The sequence below is a fragment of the Coffea eugenioides genome, chromosome 6, assembly GCF_003713205.1.
Source record: "Coffea eugenioides isolate CCC68of chromosome 6, Ceug_1.0, whole genome shotgun sequence".
NCBI lineage: Eukaryota > Viridiplantae > Streptophyta > Magnoliopsida > Gentianales > Rubiaceae > Coffea > Coffea eugenioides.
In genome coordinates, this window is record NC_040040.1 from 55,249,873 (window position 1) to 55,275,891 (window position 26,019).

At 37.3% G+C, this 26,019-nt stretch overlaps 2 protein-coding genes across 2 annotated transcripts in view; one reads left to right on the forward strand and one right to left on the reverse strand.

The window, feature by feature from the left end:
- Nucleotides 1–23,775, forward strand: part of LOC113773329 (rust resistance kinase Lr10-like) — a 69,932-nt gene extending 46,157 nt beyond the window's left edge. The window contains exon 2 of the mRNA XM_027317948.1: nt 23,704–23,775. The gene's annotated coding sequence lies outside the window, so the exon portion shown is untranslated. The remainder of the gene's footprint in view (nt 1–23,703) is intronic.
- LOC113773331 (rust resistance kinase Lr10-like) lies at nt 6,569–8,091 on the reverse strand. The gene is made up of 3 exons (XM_027317950.1): nt 8,077–8,091; nt 7,944–7,973; nt 6,569–7,817 (listed from the first exon to the last, which is right to left on the reverse strand). The coding sequence occupies exon 3, from the start codon at nt 7,684–7,686 to the stop codon at nt 6,664–6,666; it is 1,023 nt and encodes a 340-aa protein (XP_027173751.1). The 5' UTR covers nt 7,687–7,817; nt 7,944–7,973; nt 8,077–8,091; the 3' UTR covers nt 6,569–6,663.
- Nucleotides 23,776–26,019: the final 2,244 nt, after the last annotated feature.

Sequence of the window (26,019 nt, forward strand, 5' to 3'; positions counted from 1 at the left end):
AGTCGAATTTCGCGCTACTTCAAGACCAAGGAAGTACTTCAATTTACCAAGGTCTTTCATGTGGAAACAATCATTCAAGTAAGTTTTAAACGCATGAATGGCATCACTATCATTCCCACCTATCACCAGATCATCCACATAGACCAAAATGGTCAACTGAACTTTGCCACGCCGAAACGTGAACAAAGAATAGTCTGAGCCAGATTGCTGAAATCCATATTGAACCAGAGCCGCAGCCAGCTTGGCAAACCAACACCGCGGTGCCTGTCGCAGCCCGTAGAGAGACTTGCGCAGACGACACACTTTATCCGCTCCGGGTGCCGTAAAACCTGGTGGAAAACGCATATAAACTTCCTCCTCAAGGTCGCCATGCAAAAATGCATTGTGCACATCCATCTGATGCAATTCCCACCCACGGATCGCTGCTACTGCCAAGAAGGTACGAACCGTGACCATCTTTGCAGTAGGTGCGAACGTCTCAGTATAATCAAGACCCTCGATCTGATGATTCCCGAAAACGACCAACCGTGCCTTGTATCGCTCGATTGTTCCGTCTGCATGATACTTGATTTTGTAGATCCATTTACTACCAAGAGCCTTCTTTCCCGTAGGCAAAGTAGAAACTGTCCATGTCCCATTATCCTCTAGAGCCTCAACCTCCTTTCTCATTGCCTCACGCCAACATGAATGCTGCATTGCCTCTTTAAAACTAGTTGGTTCAATCCCTGTAGTTACTGCAGCCACGAATCGACGATGCGACAGAGAAAATTTAGCACAATTCACATAGTTTGTGATGGGGTAGGGCGTACCTGAGGATGCCAAGGAAGAGGAAGGAGAGCTCGAGGAACTGAGGGCAGCTGTATGTAACACATAATCATGCAAACGAACTGAAGGCTGTCGCGCTCGTTTGCCGCGACCAAGATCGTCCGCTGCACCTGTAACCTCTGCAACTTCAGGTATTGGTACGATCCCATCTGCTGTCACGCCCTCTTCCACGGACTGTCCATCATATTCAGAGACTGGCGGAGGTGCCTCAATCTCAGGCAAGTCCTCCAATATAGTAGGCTCAATGACAGTAGGCAGAGGATCTGGAGTTGCCGACCTTGCGGAGTCCGTATGGGCAAAAGGAAACACGTGCTCAACAAACTCAACATCTCGACTTTCAAAGCAAACCTTCCTATCTAGATCATACACCCTCCACCCCTTTTTACCATATGGATAACCCATGAATATGCACTTATGACTTCGACTTGCAAACTTATCCTTTTCCCGATTAATGTTCTTAACATAACATAGGCATCCAAATACTCTAAGATGAGAAATAGATGGAGGGCTGCCAAACAAAATTTCATATGGAGTTTTTCCATCCAAAATCAACGATGGAGTACGATTGATTAAATATCCTGCAGTGAGAATGCATTCTCCCCAAAATTGAATAGGTAAGTTAGCCTGAAAACGAAGCGCCCTACCAACATTCAAAATGTGTCGATGTTTCCTCTCAACCCTTCCATTTTGTTGGGGTGTCCCAACCATGGAAGTCTGATGAATAATGCCACACTCCTTAAAATAATCACCTAAACAAGTAAACTCTGTACCATTGTCACTGCGTATAATTTTGACTTGTTTATTAAATTGTCTCTCGGTCATAGCCAAAAAATTCTTAACAACATATGGGACCTCATGTTTTCCTTTTAACAAATAAACCCATACACCACGAGAACAATCATCAACAATAGTCAGAAAATAGGTAGCACCACAAAAACTAGCCTCTCGATAAGCTCCCCACAAATCACAATGAATTAATTCAAAAATATCACTAGCTTTACGGTCACTAATAGGAAAAGGAATACGAGTTTGTTTTGCCCGGAAACAAACGTCACAAGGTTCATGAACACCTTTATTTATCTCTATACTACCGTCTATTGTAGGGAGCTTTTCTATGACTCGCACAGAGGGATGTCCCAACCTTTTATGCCACAAATCCATATTCTTGGCTGTAACGGCTCCATGAGCACTAACCAGAGGCTCCCCTCGTGCGACATACAGCCCCTCAAGCTCTTCACTCACTCCAATCAGCATCCTCGAAGTACGGTCCTGGACAACACATAAACGATCAGTGAATTTCAAGATATAAACTTTGTCACGGGCTAATTTTGAAACAGATATCAAATTGCATCGTATTTCAGGAACATATAAAACACCCTTGAGAGATAATTTTCCTATAAGAACTGTTCCTTCTCCTGTTGCCATAACATATTCACCGTTTGGCATTTTCACGGGACAAGGAGGTATTCCTTGAAGCTCTACAAATGCAGTTTCCTCTCCCGTCATATGATGCGAAGCACCTGTGTCAAACAACCATTGTAAATATGCCTTACCATTAAGCCTTGGCCTTGGCTGAGCAACCGATGTATTATTCGTGTGAGTGTTCCAGAGAGACTTCAAAGTCTCCCAATCAGCTTTGCTCAAGTTCTCCAATCCAGCTTTATCAGAATCATCAAGTGGTCTCCCATGGGAAACATTAGCAGCCGCCTGTGCTGCCCCTTGTGCAACATGAGCCCGTGCTACTCCACCACGACCACGCCCCTGGTTACCACGTCATTTGCCTCTTCCTTGAGTCGAATTTCCCGGCCACCAGTCGGGATAGCCATGAAGACGAAAGCATGTGTCCATGCTATGTCCCGATTTCTGGCAGTGAGAGCAAACTACTCCATTGTCTTTTTGGTCCCCCCCTGAATTCCGAGGGCCTGGGCTGACTGTTTTCATGGCAAAGCTCACCGGATCAGACCTATTGGGAGCTGCTCGCGTCATTACCTGCACTTGTTCTTGCTCCGTAACTTGAGAATAAACCTTATGAAGGTTTGGAAGAGGGTCTGAAGCAATGATGTTGGAACGAACATTACTATAAGATGATTCATCAAGCCCCATGAGGAATTGATGCACCCGCTCTTCCTCTTGACGCTGTTGAAGCCGTGTAACGAAGTTACACTTGCATCCATTACAAGAACAAGTAGGCATAGGATCATAATCATTCAAATCATCCCACAGCTTCTTGAGTCGACCATAATAAGCCATGATCGAATCCCCGTTTTGTTTGCAATTTGCAACCTCCGTTTTCAATTGATGAACTCGCACGCCATTACGAACAGAGAATCGTTGCTGGATATCGTCCCATAATTCCCTTGCCGTTTCCTTGTATGAAATCGTGGAACGCAAGCCTGGTTCGATGGTGTTAAAGATCCATGACACAATCATGGAATTCACTGTCCACCAATCATCAATTTCATCTGAGTTCTGGTTCGGCTCCTTAATGGTGCCATCAATGAAACCTTGTTTCTTCTTTGCCCTCAACGAAATCCTCATGGCCTTAGCCCATTCTTCATAGTTTGGTCCTTTGAATTGTGTCTGCGTAATTAAATTCCCTGGGTTGTCATTCGCGCTCAATAAGAACGGCGAATTGGTCTTCAAACTTGAAGCTTTTTGATCTGTCATCGTCCTAGGATTTATAGTTCAGGGGTTCGGTATTGTTTTCAGAGCCAGATGGCTCTGATACCATGTAAAATCAGAAGAATTGGGAAAAGTTTTCATCGTTTTCTCATTGTCATCTGCTCTATATATACAAGTACAATGTGCATCAGGCTCCCGTGACTTCAGCCCCAATTTACCTAATTATGTGCAATTACCAATACTACCAAATATAGATAGATACTATAAACACAAGATACCCGAAACTGCAGCCGAGACTCCTTCACTAAACTGCAGCCGAGACTACTTCACTAATATGAATCATAAACACAAACTCCAAATTGGGCATAATTTATCGCTGAGTTCTACCAACTTTCGTGGTGTCTTCCAAGATGGTACAATGTAATTCTGTATTGTGTCCATGTCCACTGTCTGTAAATGGTTTGAGAAATCAAGCATAATCTGTTACTATAGTCCCATGGTCCCTAAAAGACAAGTCCCAGCTCTGGGGCCAAATCTTCTTAATTTGCCCTTGGACTTTTGCTTCGACGAAGCTGGTTAATAAAAATTGGCTGTCATCAACTTTTATAAATCAATTCCAATTACCAAGACAAATCCTACCCTAACCAGTCGTAGTTATAAATTTAAAAAAAAAAAGGTCTAATCAACAGAAACTGTTGTGAATGTTTACTTCCAAATGCTAACTCGATAATAACTAGAAACTGCTGTTGCACTAGTTACTTTGTGATGTATTATATTATTCTAGAGGAAATGAAGGAAGTGCAGAAAAATAAAACTCGTCAAAGTAGAGTATGAGCTCAGGTCAGTCAATGATCGACTGTTGCAACTACCTCTCTCTTTTTCTCTCCTTACCCCACCATTACAAGTCATTCTCAAAGCAATTTCCTGACGGATTCAAAACACAACTTATGGAAAACACAGTCAGGCGTAGACTTGACTCCAAACCATTTATCCATACAGAGAAAACTGCTCTTTCCCTCAAACCTGAATTATAGTGATACAGTAACTTTACTACATTATTATTATCACTTTATCCCTTTAATTATAGTGATGTAATCGCTTTACTCCCTAATATTATTTTCTAGATATTTTACCCCATCGTTAATCTAACCAGTATGTTCAAAAAATTTTAAATGTATTTACCACTTTTTTGTATATAATTAAAAATAAAAAAAGTTGGAATGGTTATTCTTCCTTTTTTTCACTCTAAGAGTTTAAAAAACACAAAAATTAAAGAGTTTTCTTAAATTTCTTTTTTCACACTTATTCATACTAGGAAAAAAAAAGAGATAGGAGAGAAAGAAACAAAAAAAGTTGGATTTTGCCAGGAAAGAAAATAAGGAAGAATCTAATATTATCATATTACTTTAACATCATCGGGATTAGGGTTGGAATTGGGTGGTAGACTAAAAGGCAAAGTAATTTTAAAATAATAAAAACATTGAATTCTTTCTTATTTGTATTTTTTTAAAAAAAAAAAGATTGAGTTCTCTCTCTTTCTCTGCCCCCTATCTTTCTAATTTTTTTTCAATATTAACAAGATTGCCAAGACGAAAGAAATTAATGTTTTAACTTTTTTTTTCTTGATACTAAAAAGAAGAAGAGGCACTCTAAATTTTTTATTATTTTTATACAAAGAGGAGGCTACTTTCTTCTAAAAATTTTAACTTCCTAAATTGGTTTAATAGCGGAATAAATTATCTGAAAAATAACTTTAGCGGGTAGATTGATATTGAGGCTATAGTTTTATGGGGGGTAAAGTGATAATAATTTTAAGGGCTAAACATGTCTTTTCACTTCAATTAACAGACTCCATTAAGTTTAACCATTAGTTTTGAGGATAAAGTGACTAAAAAGTAATATTCAGAGAAAAATTCATAATAGCACCAAACATTAAGGGGTAAAGTGATAATAACCCTTAACTACTAGATTTATTAAGCAGTTATTCAAGTAGTTAGTCTAGACTATAATAAAATTTTTCATAAGTAATAGAGTCTATTACTGCCTACTGCAGTTAAGGTTCTTTGCCAATTAAATTTGCAAAAAAAAGTTCATTATGGAGGGAGATTTACAATCAACAATAAATGGCTGAGAGCTATGAGCTGGTATTACGATGATATTATATTTCACTTGCCATAGCACTACGAGTGTCAATAGTGCCGAATCAAACCACTGAGCTTAGCTCGGTGGTCAACAGGGAGGGACTCCTTGGGCTATAGGTGGGGAGTTCAAACCTCACCTGCAGCAAAAAAAAAAAATCCAAGGGAGTGTCATAGCACTCTCTTGGTCTAGTCAGATCTGCATACCTACTAGCCTCTGACACACAAGCCTTCTTAGGCTCCCCCTTCCTATAGTGAGTTGATTTTAGGCAATCCAAGCCCAGCCATATCAAGCTTGGCGGGTTAAGAAATCTAAAAGTTTTCAAAGTGAGCCAGGTTTAGGCTATGAAAGGTTCAGCCATGTCTAGTCTCGGCCCACTTTGATATGTTCAACATTTTGTTGATGTATGCATTTCTTTAGCTAAATCCTATAGTAATTTGTACATCTATAGGCTGTAAGGTAGCACATAAAGGACATATATCAATGTAAGATAGTCATATAAAATTCAACTTAATATAGCCGGAGGAGTGAGTGTAAGTGAGAGATTTCGAATTCGATACATTCCACTTACACTTAAAAAAAAAATTTAATCAAGCCAATTGTAATAAAAAATTTTATTTAAAACTTTTCATTTAGTGATGTATTTTAATCTATTAGTAGATCAATTAGAGTAAATACTATATTTTTTCATTGCGTCATTGAAATTATGAGAGATTGCTTGTTAAATCCATAAAATTAATGAAATTTCAAATTTAACGATTGTAAAGCATAAGTGAACTTGGACCAGCTCAAATTCACCATATTGATGAAAAGGAAAGACACGTTTCAAAGGAAAAATCCAAGGACAAAGACAAACGGCTACAAGGTTATGTTAAACTAACAATTTGACTAGTAATAGCAACACCACTGCAAAAGATCGATCTCATGAATTTGCTAGAAATACTTAGATATACTGCTCGCTGTGTTAGATAACATAATAGTATAAGAAAAAAAAATATGTACTGGAGCTCACTTGTAGAAATTATTAAGTTAAACTGAAGGACAAATCCACCACACAGCTTTCACTGAAAGTACTACTTAGTCATCCATCTGCTCTATTTCTAAAGCAACAGAGCTACAGAGGGGTGCCGTTGACTCGTCAGAAGAACTACTATCGCTGCTTCTTTGCATGGATATGGGTGAATCTGGAGGGTAAAACGACGGTTTAGGAGGCAACCTTAGACCACTAGCATCACCTTCAAGCATTTCTAAGACTTCTCTCATTGAAGGACGATCCTCAGGTGTCATCTGTATGCACCACAAGGCAATCAAAATTAATTTTCGTGTAATTGTCTTTTCTTCTTCAGTTGCATGATCTCCAATTTCCATTTCCTCCACCTGATCGAATTTGTCATATATCCATGATGGGAAGTATATTTGACTTGAATGCTCAGCCTGTGCATCCACATTTCTCCTCCTCCCAGCCATCTCCATTAGTAACATTCCATAGCTGTAAACGTCTGCCTTGTGTGAGACTCTTCCAATCCTTTTGTAGAACAACTCCGGGGCCATGTAACCTAGTGTTCCTCTCACAGCAGTAAGAGTTGCAATACTCTTTTGCATTGGGTAAAGTTTTGCAAGTCCAAAGTCTGAAACTTTTGGAACAAAGTTCTCATCAAGTAAGACGTTATGCGGTTTAATATCAAAATGCAGAATTTGCATATTACACCCCTGATGCAAGTATTCAATGCCACGAGCAACCCCCTTTGCAATCTCACAAACTTGTTTCCAACTCAATGGAGAACTATTTTGACAGTCTGAGAAAATTAACTTATCCAGAGAGCCATTTGGCATGTAATCATACACTAGAGAATGTTTTGAGGCAGTAACACAAAATCCCACTAACCGAACCACGTTCACATGGTGTATTCTTCCAATAGTTGCAACTTCATTGATGAACTCTTGACCATTAGCTTTTGACTTGTTCAACATTTTGACAGCAACAGCATCTCCACTGCGCAATTTGCCTTTGTAAACCATGCCGTAGCCTCCTTCGCCTAGTTTTTCTTTAAAATTTTTCGTCATTGTCCTGATTTCTCTATACGAGTACCTAATGGGCATGAGTCTGCTGTTTGTCTGTAGGAAATCTTCTATTATATCATACCTTGATAAATGCCTCCGATGCCACCTATAAAGCAGGAACGCAGACAAGATGGCAATGCCAAGGACACTTTTTGCCGTAATGAGTAGAACTGAAATCGAAGAAGAGAACAAGAAGACTTAGCTATGATTGACTTCTAGTATATATATATATATATATATATATATATATATATGCCCAATGGATAGAGTTATCGACTATAAATCAGATGCCTTACCGAAAAATTTGACAGCAGAACCCACGCCAGCTGCTTATGAAAGAAAAAAGGTTATAATGGAAATACGGAATTAGAAAGAATCCGACTGATTAAGAATGGTTTTTTTGCACACGAAAGAAACAAGTTTACTCACTTCCGAATGTGTGAACGCGGTGGAGGATTGGTCCTACTAGGGGACCTACATCGCCCAAGGAGAAAAGTCAAAGTCAATGTCGAATTGGATACTTGAAAATGAACTTTTATTAATTACTATTAATTCACCCTCATGTGTGTACCAGTTTCAAATCACTACGAGAATAAATTCAAATGAGAATTCAATAATTCATGTGTTCGTTAGGATCATAAAACAAATAACATTTCTAAAATCCAAGTATTCTAATTTGACTTGATTTAAATTCAAAAACTGGGGCAACTCATAAAATGATGGACATTGATACCTGGTTATCGACTTGAATTCTGAGGGAACCATTTGTATGCTGATTAATTCTGCACTTGTTGCAAATTTGATCTCATGATTAATCAAATTATTCTATTTTATTATTTAAAAATTTCTGAGGGAAGCAAATCCCAATTTGAATACTGAGTCCTTCATTGTTCTTATTATTTTCCAATTTACTCCTCCTGTTGTTAATGTTGCAGAATAGTATTTTTCCTTGTGAGCCCCAGTTGATGGCAACATGAAAATCAAGTCGAGTAAATCCAAAACATTTTAAAAGAGAAAAAATTTCAACACTCTTTTTTTTTTTTTATAATAGGAAAAATCGCAAGACTTAGATGGTCTTTCACAATTCGCACGACAAATGTCTTATTCAAGAATGGGTCCGCCTTATCTGAAGTAAAGAAGAATAATATTGGCATAGTAAAGAAGAATTTCTCTATAGCAATTAACGAACTCTGAATACATACTCTTCCCCAAATTCTTACAGGCCCAATCTAGACTGCTTTCCTTCCTTCAGGGAAACTCTTTATCCTTTTTTGCCTTTTTATCTTTTGAGGTAGTCCTATGTAGACTTTTTATCTTCAGTCTTTGTACTAAATTTATTAATTTTTTAAAAAAATTTTAATGTAAGTGGGAGGTTTCAAACTCAAAACTTCTCCTTTCGAGAACTCATACTTAAACTTCCTCTCTCTATACCATCCAATTTATCCCTTCTCCTAAATTCATTGTTGTTCTGCTTGTTAGCCTCAATTGATGGTAAGATCAAACTTTACAAGAGCAGTTTGCTACCTAAAAACTCTTTTTTTTTTTTTCTTTTACATCCTTCCCTCTTAATTGCTCATAAGTAAAGACTCGTACTAATAACATGTTATAAAACTAATACTAATCTACAATTGGTTGGTTGGCAGTGCTTTGTACTGATTGAATATCGAACTTTAAAGTAATAGAACAATATAAAGAAATTATAGACTAATAGAACAATATAGAGAAGTTGTAACACTAAACAAGAAATAAGAACTATTCTTCCATTTACTCAAAATGAACTTGAATTCTCTGTCACTTTGATAGAAAGGGGGGATTAATCCTTATTAATAGGGGAATTTAAAGTATATTAACTAATTTTTTTCAAGATAGTGATAAGATCTTTTCGTAACACGTGCAAATTTTATTACCTTAAAAGTCGTGATAGATTTATCGAAAATTGTGCAAGTTTTAGTAATTCAAAAGTCATTGTGTTAGTTTTATTACCTCGAAAATTGTAAAAAATTTGTCATCATTTAAGAGATGAGATAAATGTAAGAAACAAAAATAATATTTAATTATTTCATAAAAATAAAAATAAAAGTTATCAATTTTCTCCAGTGGGCCAGAAACATGTAGTTAGGGCTTACTTAGCAATTCTGCTCCACAAAACATGGTACTAGGCCAAGAGATCTCAATATCTTATGCTGTTTTTATTCCTCGTTTTTACAATTCTATTCTTCTCTTTTTTCTTTTCTTTCTTTTTCCACACAGAGACTGTCAATATCTTATCCTGTTTTTATTCCTAGATTCTACAATTCTGTTCTTCTCTTTTTTTTCTCTTTCTTTTTCCACACGGAGACGGCCAACCAAGTTGAATGTAGACATTGAATCTTTCTTAATTTATTGACAGAAGGAAATTCTTATAAGACAATTTCAGTTGGACTTCGTAGTATTTCATTTCCAAGCAATTTCATACTGGGCTCCATAGCCATTGATATTTAAGATGAAGATGCATTTATTATATGGGAAAATTCTACAGATGGAAAACTTAGTTGGGTTAATTCACAACAATATACTTGTATCAAATACTCTGACAACTGTTTACCAGTAAAACCAACAGTCAATTGATCAGATGACTTTACAGGAAGATTAAACTAGTGCTAACATAGTGAGTATTGGTGTACAAGAAGTTGCATGTTACAGATAACTCTGTTAGCAATTACCACTTGTAACTAATTGTGGCTTATAATTTTCAAAAGAAGAAGAAGAAAAAAAGAATCAACTGCAAAATTATGTAGAGCTTGACATGGTAAAATCAACTAATTGTGTCATTGATTAAAACAGTATTTTAGTTCCACACTTCCATTGGAATAAAAATGCCAACCATATATTGGCTAATTCTGATATATTACTTGGCTACAGAGTTGCACAGGTGTTCTGTTTACTCTTCAGTCTTCAGAACATTTAAGCATTTCTAAAATTTCTATCTTTGAAAGACGATCATCTGGGCTCATTTGGATGAACCACAGTACCATCAAAGCTAATTCCCTCGCCTCGCAATTCCATTTTCTTCTTCTGTCATATGATTAAGTGACGGAGATATATCCCTTCATAAAGTGATCCATTTATTATTATTGATCTCTGGGTCCAGGATTGATCATTAAATTGACCTAGATTTTTTTTTTTTGGAGTGTTGACTTGAAATCCTCTTTCAATCAACTTGTAGAATATCAACAAGTATACTTTTCTTGTTGGGCTCCATTGATGGTAGTATTGATTGGTAAATGCATTTAAACGATGAAGAAAGACACTTAGAAAAGAAAGAAGCATTTATTCATGGCTTCTGTATGTTTATTGATATTGGCCATACTAATTTGACGAGTGAACTGGGGAGTTAAGAAGAGGGTGCAGAGATTCCTGTTTAAGTTTTTGACAAATTCCTTCTTCAAAATTAATAATAATTCAACACTACTACAAATCCTCTTTATGGTTCATGGGACTTTTGCTTCGCCCAACATATTAGAAAACACCTCGTCCGTCTTTTAAAACACTGCACAGTAACAAGAGTTGCAACACTTTTTTGCGTCGAGTTAAAAAAGTAAGTGATAGGGTATTAATTGTTGGTTATTTTATTATTAATTTCCCCTTTGTCCTTACCAAATATTGTTTTAATTATTAATATTTACTTATATTTGGTATTTGAATTTAATTTCAGGGAATGGAACAGAAACTACAAAAAAAGAGGGACTTTCTGAGCAAATTACTGCACACATGGGAGTCTTCTGCAAGGCTCACTCAACGTGGCCCACAAGAGAGGAAACAAATGGATTTCCCTTTGGCCCTTATTGAGCTGATGAAGAAAGGGCTATGAGAGCCCTAGGAGCCGAGGAAACAAAAAGAAAATTGAGCCGCATCTTTTGTATTCTTTTCTTGGCTTTCAATTTTGGTGGGGACCACGGAGTAGGAAGCATTATGTCATTGTTCCCTTTGGCTTTAAAAAGAAAAAACGTAAAGAAGGTTTTGGAATCACTTTTTTTAGCTTAGGCTTTTAGCATAGTTTTAGTTTTCTTTTCTTGGCTCTTTTGATGGCCTGGATCTCAGTTAAATTACTTGGAGATTTTCTCATGAGGCGTGGCTAAGTTTTTGATCTAGTCGAGGAACAACGGAGGACTTGGTTCTACTAAATTTGTGAGATCGAATTAGTTTTTATTTATTTCTATTATTTACTGGTATTTGTCTATCTTCTACTTTATGTTCATATGGTTGTTTTATTATTCGATTATCCAGGGCCCGGATTCTAGATTAATTCAATAACCTGAAGCCAATTAGGGTAGTTAAATCCGTAATTGTTTAATTATTCTAAACTGGTGGCAACTGGCATGATTGGGTTTGTGTCAGGGAGATAGACAGGCTAACTTAAAGAGACCCTCGTAGCGTGTTGATTGGTTAGAATTAAGCTCTTCTAATTATTCATGCAATTAGGGAATTGAACTTCTATGGTCGTACCTAGGGTTGTTTCCTGATTAGAGAAATAGTCAACGGTCGTACCTTGGCTATCAACAAATTGAGGAAGAGTTGGTTGTTTATCGCGTGTATGACAACTATAACTAATTTATCAGATAGTAACTGGAATAATCCTTGCATCTGTGATCGAATTAAGTGAACCATCTCCGAAGTTGTCTCTTGGCTAGAGTTCGTCCATTATTATTTTTATTGTGATAATTAGTTATTTGAGTTGTAGTTATTTTATTTTATTTTAATTTATTCCAAATAATTTAGTTACTCTCATTTTCAAAAACCCCCCATATCTGGAACTTGAGAAGAAATTAAATTATCCCCAGTCCCTGTGGATTCGATCCTGCTTACCGATATATACAGGATTTGTATTTTATTTGAGCAGGTATTTATTATTGCACAGGTTCGGCGCCTGTCAATTTTTGGCGCCGTTGTCGGGGACTGGTGCCAGATTAATTTGTTTCTTTTTGAGTTCATCTTGTTTTTATTTTTATTTATTTATTTTTCTCTTATATATATATTTTTTTAATTATACAGTTTATGGCTTCTAACACTCCGTATTTTGGTGATTTACTGGATTTTGTTTCCGAGGAAGGCAATGAGACTGATTTTTTTTCTAAGTTTGCATATTTAGAGGCACTGAACTCTATTAGAGAAAGAATGGCTGCTGCAACCTGTGAAATTTGTTATGCCAGGGATCATTCGACCGGTATGTGCCCCGAATATCAAGATAATCTGAGTGTCCCACTCAATAATTATGGAGATTTTTCACCATGGTCTCAAACGTAGTATAACCCTAATCCAAACGGGTATGATCAAGAATGGTGAGATAACTCCAGTTATAATTATACAACAGGGCCAATGAATTTTCAGCAGTATGAGTCTCAAGAATCATCATCCATGTCAGGTATGTCTCTTGAAGAAATAGTTGAATTAATAGCTACTAACATATATCAAATTCAACAGGAGACACATCAAATTCAACAGAAGACATCAAATTCAACAGGAGACATATCAACTTCAACAGGAGACAATGAATTTTCATCAAGCAACAATAGATTTTCATCAGGAGACACAAGCGAGAACGCGTAACCTAGCAAATCAAATGGATCAATTGACATCTAGGGTAACGCAATTGACTTTTCGAATGAGTGAAGAATTGCCCTCACAGACTATTATCGACCATGAGGAAGATGAGAGTGCAATTATCCTGACGAATGAAATGGTGCTGCGAGAATCTCAAGAAGAAAGATCTAAAAATGCAGTTGAAAAGAAAGTTGAAGTGCAAGACATGAGACCCCAACATCAAATGGTTCAAGTGAATGAATCCAGTGAACAATCTTCAAATGCGGTGACATCTCCTCCATTCCTTAATCAATATTTTCCTAACTCATATTCTTTAATTCCTGTTAGTGAGATTGATTTTATCATACCAGACGATTTTGAATTTCATGATAGGAATAAGTTAAGAGTTGCGATGGCAAAATATTTTGAACCAGTAAATGCTCGTGATGGGGGAGTGAGGGAAGAACTAAGGTCGTTACCTGTTTCTTTGGCGCCATCTACTAGTCCATGGAAGACCGTAACTCGTGGACTCAAGAATTACTCTATTTACGAGGGCTATCAGGATTACATAGAAGATGAAGCACTGAAACAAGCTACACGATTTTATCCTCCATGAATAAATATGACAATGTCTAGCCAAAGACATTAAAGAAAGGCGCTGCTTGGGAGGCAACCCAAGGCTCTTTATTTTAGTTTTTTTATGCTTTTTGGAATTTTTGTTAAGTGTTAATTGCATTTAGTGATTTGTTGCTTTTGTGGCAGGAAGCTGACAGTTAGACGTGCCCTCGCCAGGTGGTCACGCCTGAGGGGAAGAAATTTTCGTTCAAAATCTGCGGACTCTATAGCAGTTAAGCGTGCCCATGCCAGATGGTCACGCTTTCGTTCAAAAATTTTCGTTCAAAATTTTCGGTTCAGGATCTGAGGACTCTATAGTAGTTGAGCGTACCCTCGCTAGGTGGTCACGCTAACGGATCGAGAATTTTCGACGGATGGTCAAAAGAGTAGGGGCAGTGAAAAGACAAAATTGCCCTTACTAAAATAAAAAAAAAAAGAGAAAAGCGAAAAATTTTTCAAAGGGCACGAAGCCCTATTTTCTTTCTTCTTCTTCTTTCTTCTTTTCTTTCTTTTTCTTCTTCCCTGCAAGCCGCACGGCCGCCGCGTCTCACTTGCTGTCCGCCGCACCTCTGCTACCGCCGTCGCCGCCTTCGGCCTCACCTCACGGTCCACCGCCAGCTCGTGGCCAAGCCGCGCCTCTCCTCCATTCTCACCTTCCAGGAGCGCCGCCAGGAGCTGCCGCGAGTTTGCTCGTCCGCCACCAGCTCGCGGCCGAGGCTTGCCGCGCCTCTCCCCGCCACAGCTCTTCTCCAGCTTTGACCACCACGCACAGCAGCTCCACCTGGCGCGATCTTCTCTCTCTCCCATCCTCAGCTCACGCCGCCGCCAGATTTCCTCTCTCCACCACCACACGAGAGCTCTTCCTGCTTCACTCCTAAACAGTCGCGCCGCCACAGCCCTCGGCCAGACCCTCCAGCGCGCGAACTAACCAGCTAGCAACTCCCAGCTCTTCTTCCAGCGCCGCCACAGCTGCCGACAGAGACCAGGGGTGCCGCCCCTCCAGCGCTCGACTGTCTACCTTTCTCCCGTGGCCTCACCGCTGTTGCCTGAAGCTCCAACAGCCTCCACCAGCTCATAAGCTCACAAGCTCCAGTGCCGCGAGCTCCGCTCTAGAGCATGCCGCGCACCCCCAAGCTCCACTCACGCACGCTAACAGCTCCGCCTTCCACGCGAGCTTTTCTGTCCAGCCACGCCATCACCACCTGTCAAAATTGACAGGTGGAGGTATTGTAATTTCTTCCCCGATTAACATAGATTTCTGGAATTTGTGTTTGGATTTCTGGTTGGATAGAAGAAGGTATTGATTTGGGCAATTGCTAGGGTCAATTTTGGACAGAATTGGGTTGAATTGCTGCCATAGTGGGGAAATTTTCTGCTTTTCATTGCATTGTTGGCTGGTTGATTAATTTTTCCATGCGACTCACCAGTGGTACTGGTTGAGATCTTTTGCCTATCGTTGTTGCGGCTATTTGAAGCTACTTGCTTATTTTAAAGTTTAAGTTCTCGTGGTTGAGTTGCTGCCGTTGATTTAATACTTTCCTGTCTGAGCACCAGTGGTACTGGTTGCAGTGTTGCTTAAAATTATTAATTCTCAATTTCTATTTGGTTACTGCTGGAATTGCTAGTTGCGTGGCTCAAGTGCTACTTTTGAGCGTTTGACGTGGGTAATTGACTGTCCAATTGGTGACATTTGTTGAGTTTCACTTGCTCGAATTGGTTGAATTCACTGCTTTGTTGGGGCATTTTTGGTATCACTTGAGTCCTATTTTGCTGATTTCTGTATTGAGTCCATTGACGTGATATGTTGGAATATTTTGGGCTGTGATGAAGTGCTACTTTGCTTGGAATTTCTGTTGTGCCGTTAGTAGGATAACTGTTGGGTTTGTCTATTGACTCTCGCGGCACCTGTGTCCCTTGTTTGGTTATTGCCATTGGTTGATTTTCATTGACTTGTTGAGAACAATTTGCTATTGTTGGGAGAAATTGACCGGTGGGACATTTGTCGAGTACTTGGGTGGACGCATTTTGCATTTAATTGTCCGGTTGCGGGATAATATTGTTTACTCACTTGATTGTTGCCTTACCCTTAGGTGCGACTTCTGCTTTACTGGTTTAATACATTTGCTGGGACACCAGTTTCTATTGTTGGTCGGATTGTTAAGTGAGACACATTGGTGGATATTGACTTGCTTATTGTCCTTATTGGTGGCTGTAGTTGTTATTGAATTGTCTAGGACCCCTTGACCCACATCATTGTTGGAGTGTTTATGTACCATACGGGTCTTGCACCTCAATTTCCACCTCAACCGCCGCTGTGACCCCGTCCCTATTTTGATGATTTCAGGGAAGTACTGTTGCCCCTCTCCTTCCTTCTGCTTTTACATTATCACATTGAGGGCAATGTGTGAATTAGGTGTGGGGTGGGGATCGTTGTGGTGCTAGTATTTTTGTTTTTAGTTTCTAGGGGCTTTTCCTTTATTTTTAGTTAATTTTTGCCTATTTTTCATTTATTTTCTTTTCTTTTTCTTTCTAGTGATCAGTTTCATATGAATACCAAGTTTTGATGTTGGATTGTTGTCTCTAATTCTGTTATTGCCAAGTTTATTAATAAAAAGGTATCAAGTTGATGTGGTTGAGTTCAAGAACATCTCTCTGGTGAATATCAGTAATGGCTTGACTTTTCTAATTTTTGGTTAACTTTTCTAGGCATAGGGAATGATTGTTGGCATTTTTCATGTGAATTGGTCCAGTTATTAATTTTAGTTCTCCATGTTTGAAAATTTGAGGCTGGCTGCTGTTATTTTTAGTTATTGTGCTATATGATTGGGAATAAGAGTTGACTGTACTCCGCTAGTGGTTACTACTGAGTAACTGGGGATCTTCACCTAAAGTGTCGATTCTCGCGTCAAAAGGTAGTAGTTGCTATGAGTGCGTGGTCCTGTAGCGATTGGAGCTGAGTAACCGGGCTCCTCCATCTGTCAAATGTTGGAGTTCGCGTCAAAAGGTTCTAAGGGCTATAGACTAAGTCTTTTGTTACTCAAAAAAAAAAAAAAGGAAAAGAAACAAAACAAAACAAAAAGAAAAAAAATAAAATAAAGATTGTGTTAGTATGTGAATAAGTCAGCTTGCTGGTTTGTGATCTTAATGTCGAGATTTTGGTTAATAGTTGGACCATTTGCTGATAAATGTAAGCAACCATTCCTTTTTCTTAAATTAGTTTGCTTTAAATTGGAGGAGTTGGTGGTTGGGAAGCTAACCAGGGTGGTTTTTCTTGGATCTTGACCTGTGATGCTTGATATTTGTTTTTCTTGGGTATCTTGGCACTACAGTAGTTGGAGCAATAGCCACTGTCAAATTTTGGTATTCAATTGTTGTTCCCATACTTGAGGGCAAGCATGATTTAGGTGTGGGGGGAATTGATAGGGTGTTAATTGTTGGTTATTTTATTATTAATTTCCCCTTTGTCCTTGCCAAATATTGTTTTAATTATTAATATTTACTTATATTTGGTATTTGAATTTAATTTCAGGGAATGGAACAGAAACTACAAAAAAAGAGGGACTTTCTGAGCAAATTACTGCACACATGGGAGTCTTCTGCAAGGCTCACTCAACGTGGCCCACAAGAGAGGAAACAAATGGATTTCCCTTTGGCCCTTATTGAGCTGATGAAGAAAGGGCTATGAGAGCCCTAGGAGCCGAGGAAACAAAAAGAAAATTGAGCCGCATCTTTTGTATTCTTTTCTTGGCTTTCAATTTTGGTGGGGACCACGGAGTAGGAAGCATTATGTCATTGTTCCCTTTGGCTTTAAAAAGAAAAAACGTAAAGAAGGTTTTGGAATCACTTTTTTTAGCTTAGGCTTTTAGCATAGTTTTAGTTTTCTTTTCTTGGCTCTTTTGATGGCCTGAAACTCAGTTAAATCACTTGGAGATTTTCTCATAAGGCGTGGCTAAGTTTTTGATCTAGTCGAGGAACAACGGAGGACTTGGTTCTACTAAATTTGTGAGATCGAATTAGTTTTTATTTATTTCTATTATTCACTGGTATTTGTCTATCTTCTACTTTATGTTCATATGGTTGTTTTATTATTCGATTATCCAGGACCCGGATTCTAGATTAATTCAATAACCTGAAGCCAATTAGGGTAGTTAAATCCGTAATTATTTAATTATTCTAAACTGGTGGCAACTGGCATGATTGGGTTTGTGTCAGGGAGATAGACAGGCTAACTTAAAGAGACCCTCGTAGCGTGTTGATTGGTTAGAATTAGACTCTTCTAATTATTCATGCAATTAGGGAATTGAACTTCTATGGTCGTACCTAGGGTTGTTTCCTGATTAGAGAAATAGTCAACGGTCGTACCTTGGCTATCGACAAATTGAGGAAGAGTTGGTTGTTTATCGCGTGTATGACAACTATAACTAATTTATCAGATAGTAACTGGAATAATCCTTGCATCTATGATCGAATTAAGTGAACCATCTCCGAAGTTGTCTCTTGGCTAGAGTTCGTCCATTATTATTTTTATTGTGATAATTAGTTATTTGAGTTGTAGTTATTTTATTTTATTTTAATTTATTCCAAATAATTTAGTTACTCTCATTTTCAAAAACCCCCCATATCTGGAACTTGAGAAGAAATTAAATTATCCCCAATCCCTGTGGATTCGACCCTGCTTACCGCTATATACAGGATTTGTATTTTATTTGAGCAGGTATTTATTATTGCACAGGTTCGGCGCCTGTCAGTAAGCTAAGCCAAGAGATAACAGAACTGCCAATATCTGTACCAGGAACGTAATGACTAGTGAGCCAATAAGCTAAAAAAAAGGCATAGGAGAAGAGGACTCCGAATTGTGTTTTTGAACAAGATTCTTGATTTATTTCATGATCAGCAAAAAAAAAAAAAAAGAAGAAAATAATGCCTACAGGCCTATAGCTGTATTTATGAGTCAAATAAGAAGTCATCAAGATTGGCACAAGCCAGTGGTACTCACGGCTTAGAAGTATTCTATTTTTTTATTTATTGTCAAGCAAAAAATTGTCAAGATCCACTAGTGAAATTAATGGACGCTACAACTTTATTTGGAGCACTTTCATTAATTAAAAATCAACTGCTAGATTTATTAAGTAGTTATTCAAGTAGTTAGTCTAGACTGTAAAAAAATTATTCATAAGTGATAGAGTCTATTATTGACTGCAACGGTTAAGGTACTATTAGCTGGTATTAGGATGATATTATTTTTTATTTGCCATAGCATTAGGACTGTCAATAAAGTCGAATTGATTTGTCCCACCCAAATTAGGGCTCAGCTTAATAAGAGATCAAGTAGGGTTCAATTTTTGGGTCTAATACTGATGCTGAATTTTAAAGTGAGTTGTTGATCTTAGGCAATCCAACTATCCAAGTCCAGCCATATCATAGCTGGGCGGGTTAAGCAATCTAAAAGTTTTCAAAGTGAGCCAAATTTAGGCTATGAAAGGCTTAGCCATATCTAGTCTCGGCCCACTTTGATATGTTCAATATTTTGTTGATGTATACATTTCTTTATCTAAATCCTATAGTAATTTGTATATCTGTAGGCTGTAAGGTAACACTGAAAGAACATAAAAATATCAATATAAATGGAGATTATTTTTGCTGAAATGCACAATTTTATAATCTAATTTGCAAGTCATATAAAATTCAACTTAATATAGCCGGAGAAAGGAGTGTAAGTGAGAGGTTTCGAGTTCGAGACCTCCCACTTACAATTAACAAAGGAAAAAACCTAATCTTGTCAATTATAATAAAAAATTTTAATTAAAGCTTTTCATTTAATGATTATTTTACATCTATTAGTAGAACAATTAGAGTAACTACAATATTTTCTCATTGCATCATTGAAATTATGAGAGATTGCTTGTCAAATCCATAAAATTAATGTAAAGATTGTACAGCATAAGTGAACTTGGGCTATCCCAAATTCATCAAGTTGATGAAAAGGAAAGACACGTTCCGAAGGAAAATTCCAAGGACAAATAAAAAGGGCTACAAGGCTATGTTAAACTAACAATTTGACCAGTAATAGCAGCACCACCGCAAAAAGATCGATCTCATGAATTTGTAGGAAATATTTAGATATATACTGCTCATTGTTTAGATAACATAATAGTTTAAGAAAAAAATATGTACTGGAATTAATATAATGAATAAAAATTGGAGTTATATAAAAATTAAGCTATAATATAGATATTTTAATTTTAATAATGATTTTGTGGATAAAAAGTAGAAATTTTAGTAAGAAATTTTGAAATATCTAAACAATTTGAAGCTAAACTGTAACTTTTGAAAAGTACAATGACACAAAAATATTATTGAACGATAATGAGGTAACTTTGAAACTTAAAAGAAATAATGAGGCTTGGATGGCAAAAAAAGGCAAGAATTAGTAGTACGTGCGGCTAGCTTCATCGTCCGAAATTGTCGGCCGCAACTTTGAAGAGAATACAAGACCGGAGCGGTTTGGGAAGAACCATTCTGGTTCGACGGTTCGTTGGTCCAACTGGACAGTCTGACGGGTTGTGAAGATATAGAACGGTTTTTTAAGGTTCTAAGTTTTAACTTAACCTAACTTGAAAAACAACCCGATTGATGGTTCAATCAATTCGATCAGATATTTCGAGCTCGATTTTAAAACATTGGTTGTGGTGTATTGAGAGCCACAGAACTACTGGTGATCTACGTCTTGGTTAGGAGTAAATTTCGAATGGGGATGATTTTCGGAAAGAGCATTCAAATACTGAGATTTTTGTAAAAAATATATTTAATGAATTAAAAAAACATATTTAGCTAATGCAACTTTTGATGACTAATTGCCGAGAAAATCAAAGAATGCATTTTGTGAATACAACATTCAAAGAAATATTGCATTCAATGAATACTTTTTTACTCTTTCGGAAGGGGTTTGAAAACTATCACCCTTTGAAAATTTCTTTTAAAAATTCACACTCTTCGACTCTTTTTATTAGTGGAGAGTGAATTCTCGAATGACGATGGCTTTTAGAAAGAGTTCCTAAATTGTGAGACTTATTAAAAGAACATATGCGGTGAATAGGCTCCTTAAAAAATGTATTCAATTAATACAACTTCTGAGGAATAAATATCTTGAAAAATTAAAGACACGTTATGTGAATCAAATTGAGGAGACATTAAATTCAGTCAAAAATCACTCTTTTGGGAGAGGTATCATAACTATCACATTTTGGAAATTTCGTTTGAAAATTGACATTCTTTAGGAATTTACGGGGTTAGTGGGGCTTGGCAAAATTCCAAGTCTAGATATAGAATTTTAAAAATTGTTTGTTTTTCCCCCACTAACTTGTCAATGCTCTCCTATTGATCGAGAGAATTGTCGATCACAGGCATTGGATAGTAGAAATTTTTTAATTTTACCCTGATTTTTTTTTATAGAAATTCAATGTCAATAGAGTTAATATGTCATGGAGCGAGCTAAATAAAAGAAGGCCACGTGTTTGATTCTTATTGGTGTAGTTAGGAGTTTGTTAGAAATTGATACCTTTATAAGCAGGCATCTCTGCTTCGTTGTAATCAGTTTTTGAAAATCATTCGTCCAGATTCATCTGAATTTGCTTGAGGAGCAATCCTCAGTTTCCCTCCCAATTTTCCTTCGATTCTTACCCCTTCTTAGCTAAAACCATCATTTCTGTTCTGGTAATTTTGGTTTCTAAGATTCAATTAATGAAAGATCAGATTCATACGTTTACTGTTCCATTGATTCATTGTTAGTTGGTTCCTTTTATTTGAGTTGGTTTCCTTCTGGTTCCTGTGAAACTCTGGCCTCTCTGGTTTCTGTACCATAACAGTGGTATCAGAGCTAGCTACGAGCCATTGGGAGAAATGACTAAAAATCAAGATGAGATGAGGAAAGAGATAACTGAACTAGGGAGTGTAGTTAGAACTTTTGCTAACAGAAGTGATGGACTGGATCAAGCTGTGAGGGTCATGGAACACAGGCAGGAGAACACTGAAAAGGCTCTCAAAAACCTGGATCAGAAATACGAAGGTATGATGAACATGATGGCACAAATGTTAGCAAAGCTGAATGACAAAGGAAGGGAGGTAGAGAGCAGCAGCTCAGAGTCTGATTCAGGATATAAGGAAGATGGCAGGAGAAGGGAGGCGCAGAAGGGAGTTATGGATAAGTCTGAGGCTAAGGAGAGCAAAATATTCACCAGATTTCCTAAGATGGATCTACCAACCTTCACTGGAGAGAACCCAAAGGAGTGGATCAGCAAAGCCAACAAGTATTTCAAAATCAATGGAATAGAGGAAGAAACGAGAGCTGAAGTTGCAGAACTTTATCTCAGAGACAAAGCAGATATATGGTTCCACGGCACGTTTTCTGGCAGGAAGGTTATTCATTGGGAAGAACTCTGCAATGCACTTTGTGAGAGATTTGGAGATGGCTCCCCTGAAGAAGCTATAGAGGAATTCAACAAACTGATGCAGACAGGTTCAGTAGCTGACTACCTGGAGAAGTTCGAAATGCTCAAAGCCCTGCTATGCAAAAATTGGCGGCTGAACTTCTTTTGCACGTGCTTATGGAAGATCAATCTCAGAAGAATCAGCAAGCTTTGCCATTTTCTTATACTACTTGCTTGCTGCGAACTGCCAAATATCAATCTGAATACTTTGTTTGGAAGCCTGGAACTTTGTTTGACATCCTTGAGGACAAGGATTGTTTAAGGGGGAGGCTTTGTCATGGAGCGAGCTAAATAAAAGAAGGCCACGTGTTTGATTCTTATTGGTGTAGTTAGGAGTTTGTTAGAAATTGATACCTTTATAAGCAGGCATCTCTGCTTCGTTGTAATCAGTTTTTGAAAATCATTCGTCCAGATTCATCTGAATTTGCTTGAGGAGCAATCCTCAGTTTCCCTCCCAATTTTCCTTCGATTCTTACCCCTTCTTAGCTAAAACCATCATTTCTGTTCTGGTAATTTTGGTTTCTAAGATTCAATTAATGAAAGATCAGATTCATACGTTTACTGTTCCATTGATTCATTGTTAGTTGGTTCCTTTTATTTGAGTTGGTTTCCTTCTGGTTCCTGTGAAACTCTGGCCTCTCTGGTTTCTGTACCATAACATAATACTCCAAACGGACCACTTGAATACGATGGCCCCAAAAGTTACCGCAACTTTTCTAAACCTGATCTTAATAATTAATATTCCAGATTCAACTGTGACATAGGACAGTAGCAATTGGTGCATCTCAATACGAGGGCCCCAAAAGTTACGACATTTTCTAGATTCAACTGTAACTTAGGACAATAATGATATAGACCTAATTCTCTATAACTCATCAAAGTACGATTAGCTTCTGGGGTTTGTCTAATGATCAGGAAGGGTTTTTAGAGTCCTCCTAACTATTAGATTTAAGGTTTAAATCTTGTATCAAGCAGTTGAGACTAAAAAAGGTATGAGAAGGGACGGGAGAATTAAAAAAAAAAGCACAATTATATTGATTTTGTACTTAAGGTTTGGGATGCTGTTGCTTGAAATGGTTGGACACGGAAGAACATTGATGCCAATGTGCAAAATGTTAGCCAAGTGTACTATCCCCAATGGGTTTACGGACGGTTGGTTCAAGGGGAAGACTTGAGAATCCAAGTTGAGGAAGATGGAGAGGATTTCATTGTCAAAAAATTGGCAATTGTGGGACTTTGGTGCATTCAGTGGAATCCTGTGGATCGTCCTTCAATAACCTTCGTTCTTCAGATGCTTGAAGGAAATGGAGAAAGTCCGAGTCTTCCACCAAGTCCTTTTACCTCAACAGATCCCATGAATCCAAGTAATTCAAGCTTGCATAGAAGACATTTGGCTTCAGGATTGGCAGTGATCTCTGAGTTAGAATAAGATGTTGAAGGTTAATTTCAACTGAAAGTCTTGTGTATTAATAGCTTCCAATGTTCTACAAATACAAGAAACAAAAAGAAGAAATTGATGAATAAAATAGAGGTAAATGAAGAGTAGAACGGTAGTCCTTTTGCACTCCGGGATCAAATATACGAAGTGTCCGTTTCCTGTAGTCAATGCTGTCTAGATCTGCATAAAAGTGCTGTTCCTCCCCATCAATAACCTTTGTTAAGGGAAGTACTGAACACCAAAGCATAAGGGCACAAATTTGCATGATCACCTTTGAACCGAAACGGGCACTTTAAACTGGCATCAGTGCCTCTGCAAGAAGATGGGCTATGGTCATAGCCGGTGTGTTTGGAATTGAAGGTATGATAATCATTTGCGTAACAGGCTATCGACAATGGTATCAAATCTGAATCCGGATACCAAAAAATAAATCAAGATTAGGGACAGCAAAACTACCAAACTCTGAACTTGCAACATGCTATTAATGATTGACTAAAAATAGCCGGATATTCAGAGGAGAAGGTGCTGCTTGGTAAGGTTTTAGAGCAAATGAATGCACTCTAACTAGTAAATTTTAACCTCCTTTCCCGGTAACGGTTTATGGGAATCCAATCTATACTTGACTACTGGAGTTGTTTATTAAGAAAAACTTTACCATTAACCTCAATTGACTTTTGACTAGCCACGCAATTTAAACTTTTCATTCTTTCATTTTCTTTTTTCATTCTTTGTTAAGGGAGTCCAATCTAAACTTCTGTTATGTGGAAGGCATTGCAATCTAGACTTTAGCACTTACTTGGTAGTTATTATCATTAATACTTTTGATGACAATTAAAATTTGCAGTTTATGAAAATTAAAAATCTCCTACCCTGCTGGTTCCAGGAGGGAGGAGGGGGGGTTGTGGGGGAATCAGGAAGGGGAGAGGAGGAAGAGGGAGGGATGGAGGAGGAAGAAAGTGGGAGGAGAAGAGAGAGATGGGGGGAATCGGCACCGCCGGGGAGAGTTGGGTGTTGCAGTGGGGAGGGAGGAAGGAAGGGAGAGGGAGGGAAAAAGAAAAGGAAAAGGAAAAGGAAAAAGAAAACAAAAAGGAAAAGGAAAAGGAAAAGAAAAAGAAAAAAGAAAGTTTGTTTTTTCAACTCTCAAATACACAAAAAATAAAATTTTCTAGCGTAGAACAATAAGTTATAGTAGAATTTTATATAAACATCCAAAAATACACCATCCAAACACACTCTAACATGCTCATATGTCTATCAGGTTTTTCTTATCAAGAGTATAACTAGTTAAGAGTTTGTGGCATTTATAACCGTCTCTAAATAGTGTAAAACCATATCATTATAGGTTATTTGTATAATTTTGTAACAAAGATGCAAAACTTCAGTGTTCATTTTGGAAATACATGCTAGTGGTATTAGAATTACGTGTTGTTACTTGGTTTGAACATTTTAAATTTCATCTTATTGACAAAAATAAGAATAAAATACAAAAAATTAAAAATTAAAACAAAGTAGAAGATGCATAAAGTGTGTCTAGATAGTGTATTATTTGAAATATTATTTGAAATAATTACTATAATATTTTTTATGATATTGATGTATGTAAGATAAAAACTTGGATGAAAATATTTTTAAAAAAAATTAGTTGGAAAACGTGTTTATGAGCAAACAAAATAATATTTGAAAAAAAAAGAGAAATAACTTCCATAGCTATAAGAATGGGAAAGTTTTTAAAAAATCTAAAAAATTAGAATGAGAAAGTTAAGTAGCACCATTTTCTAATGCAACAGAGTCACAATAGAAGAATTATTACTGCATCCAGAACCCAAAAAAAAAAATTAAAGAAAGGATGAAATCCAAGATAGGTTACCAAGTCAAAGCTTCCAAAATCTAAACTTGCAACATACTATTAATAATTGACCGAGTCAATGTTAAAAACTAATGATGAACTCCTTTCGGACTAAAGAACTAAGTCAACATACTCTTTTTTTTCCCCCTTTTTTGAGGGAACCCAATCTAAACTTGGCTACTTGTGTCATTTTTCTTATTTCCATTCTTTTTGTTGAAATACACACCATTGTCAATTGAATTTAGCACCGAAGTCGTTGCTATTATTATTATTATTGACAAAATCAAGTTGTTATTTTTTTGGTCAACTCCTTTGTTGTTATTTTTGTATTAAAAAAAACAAAATTGTTCCCTTAGTACCTCCATTTGTTTTTTCAGGTAAGGTATTCATTTTATTGATATAGCAAAAACAGAGCTTATTATGAGAAG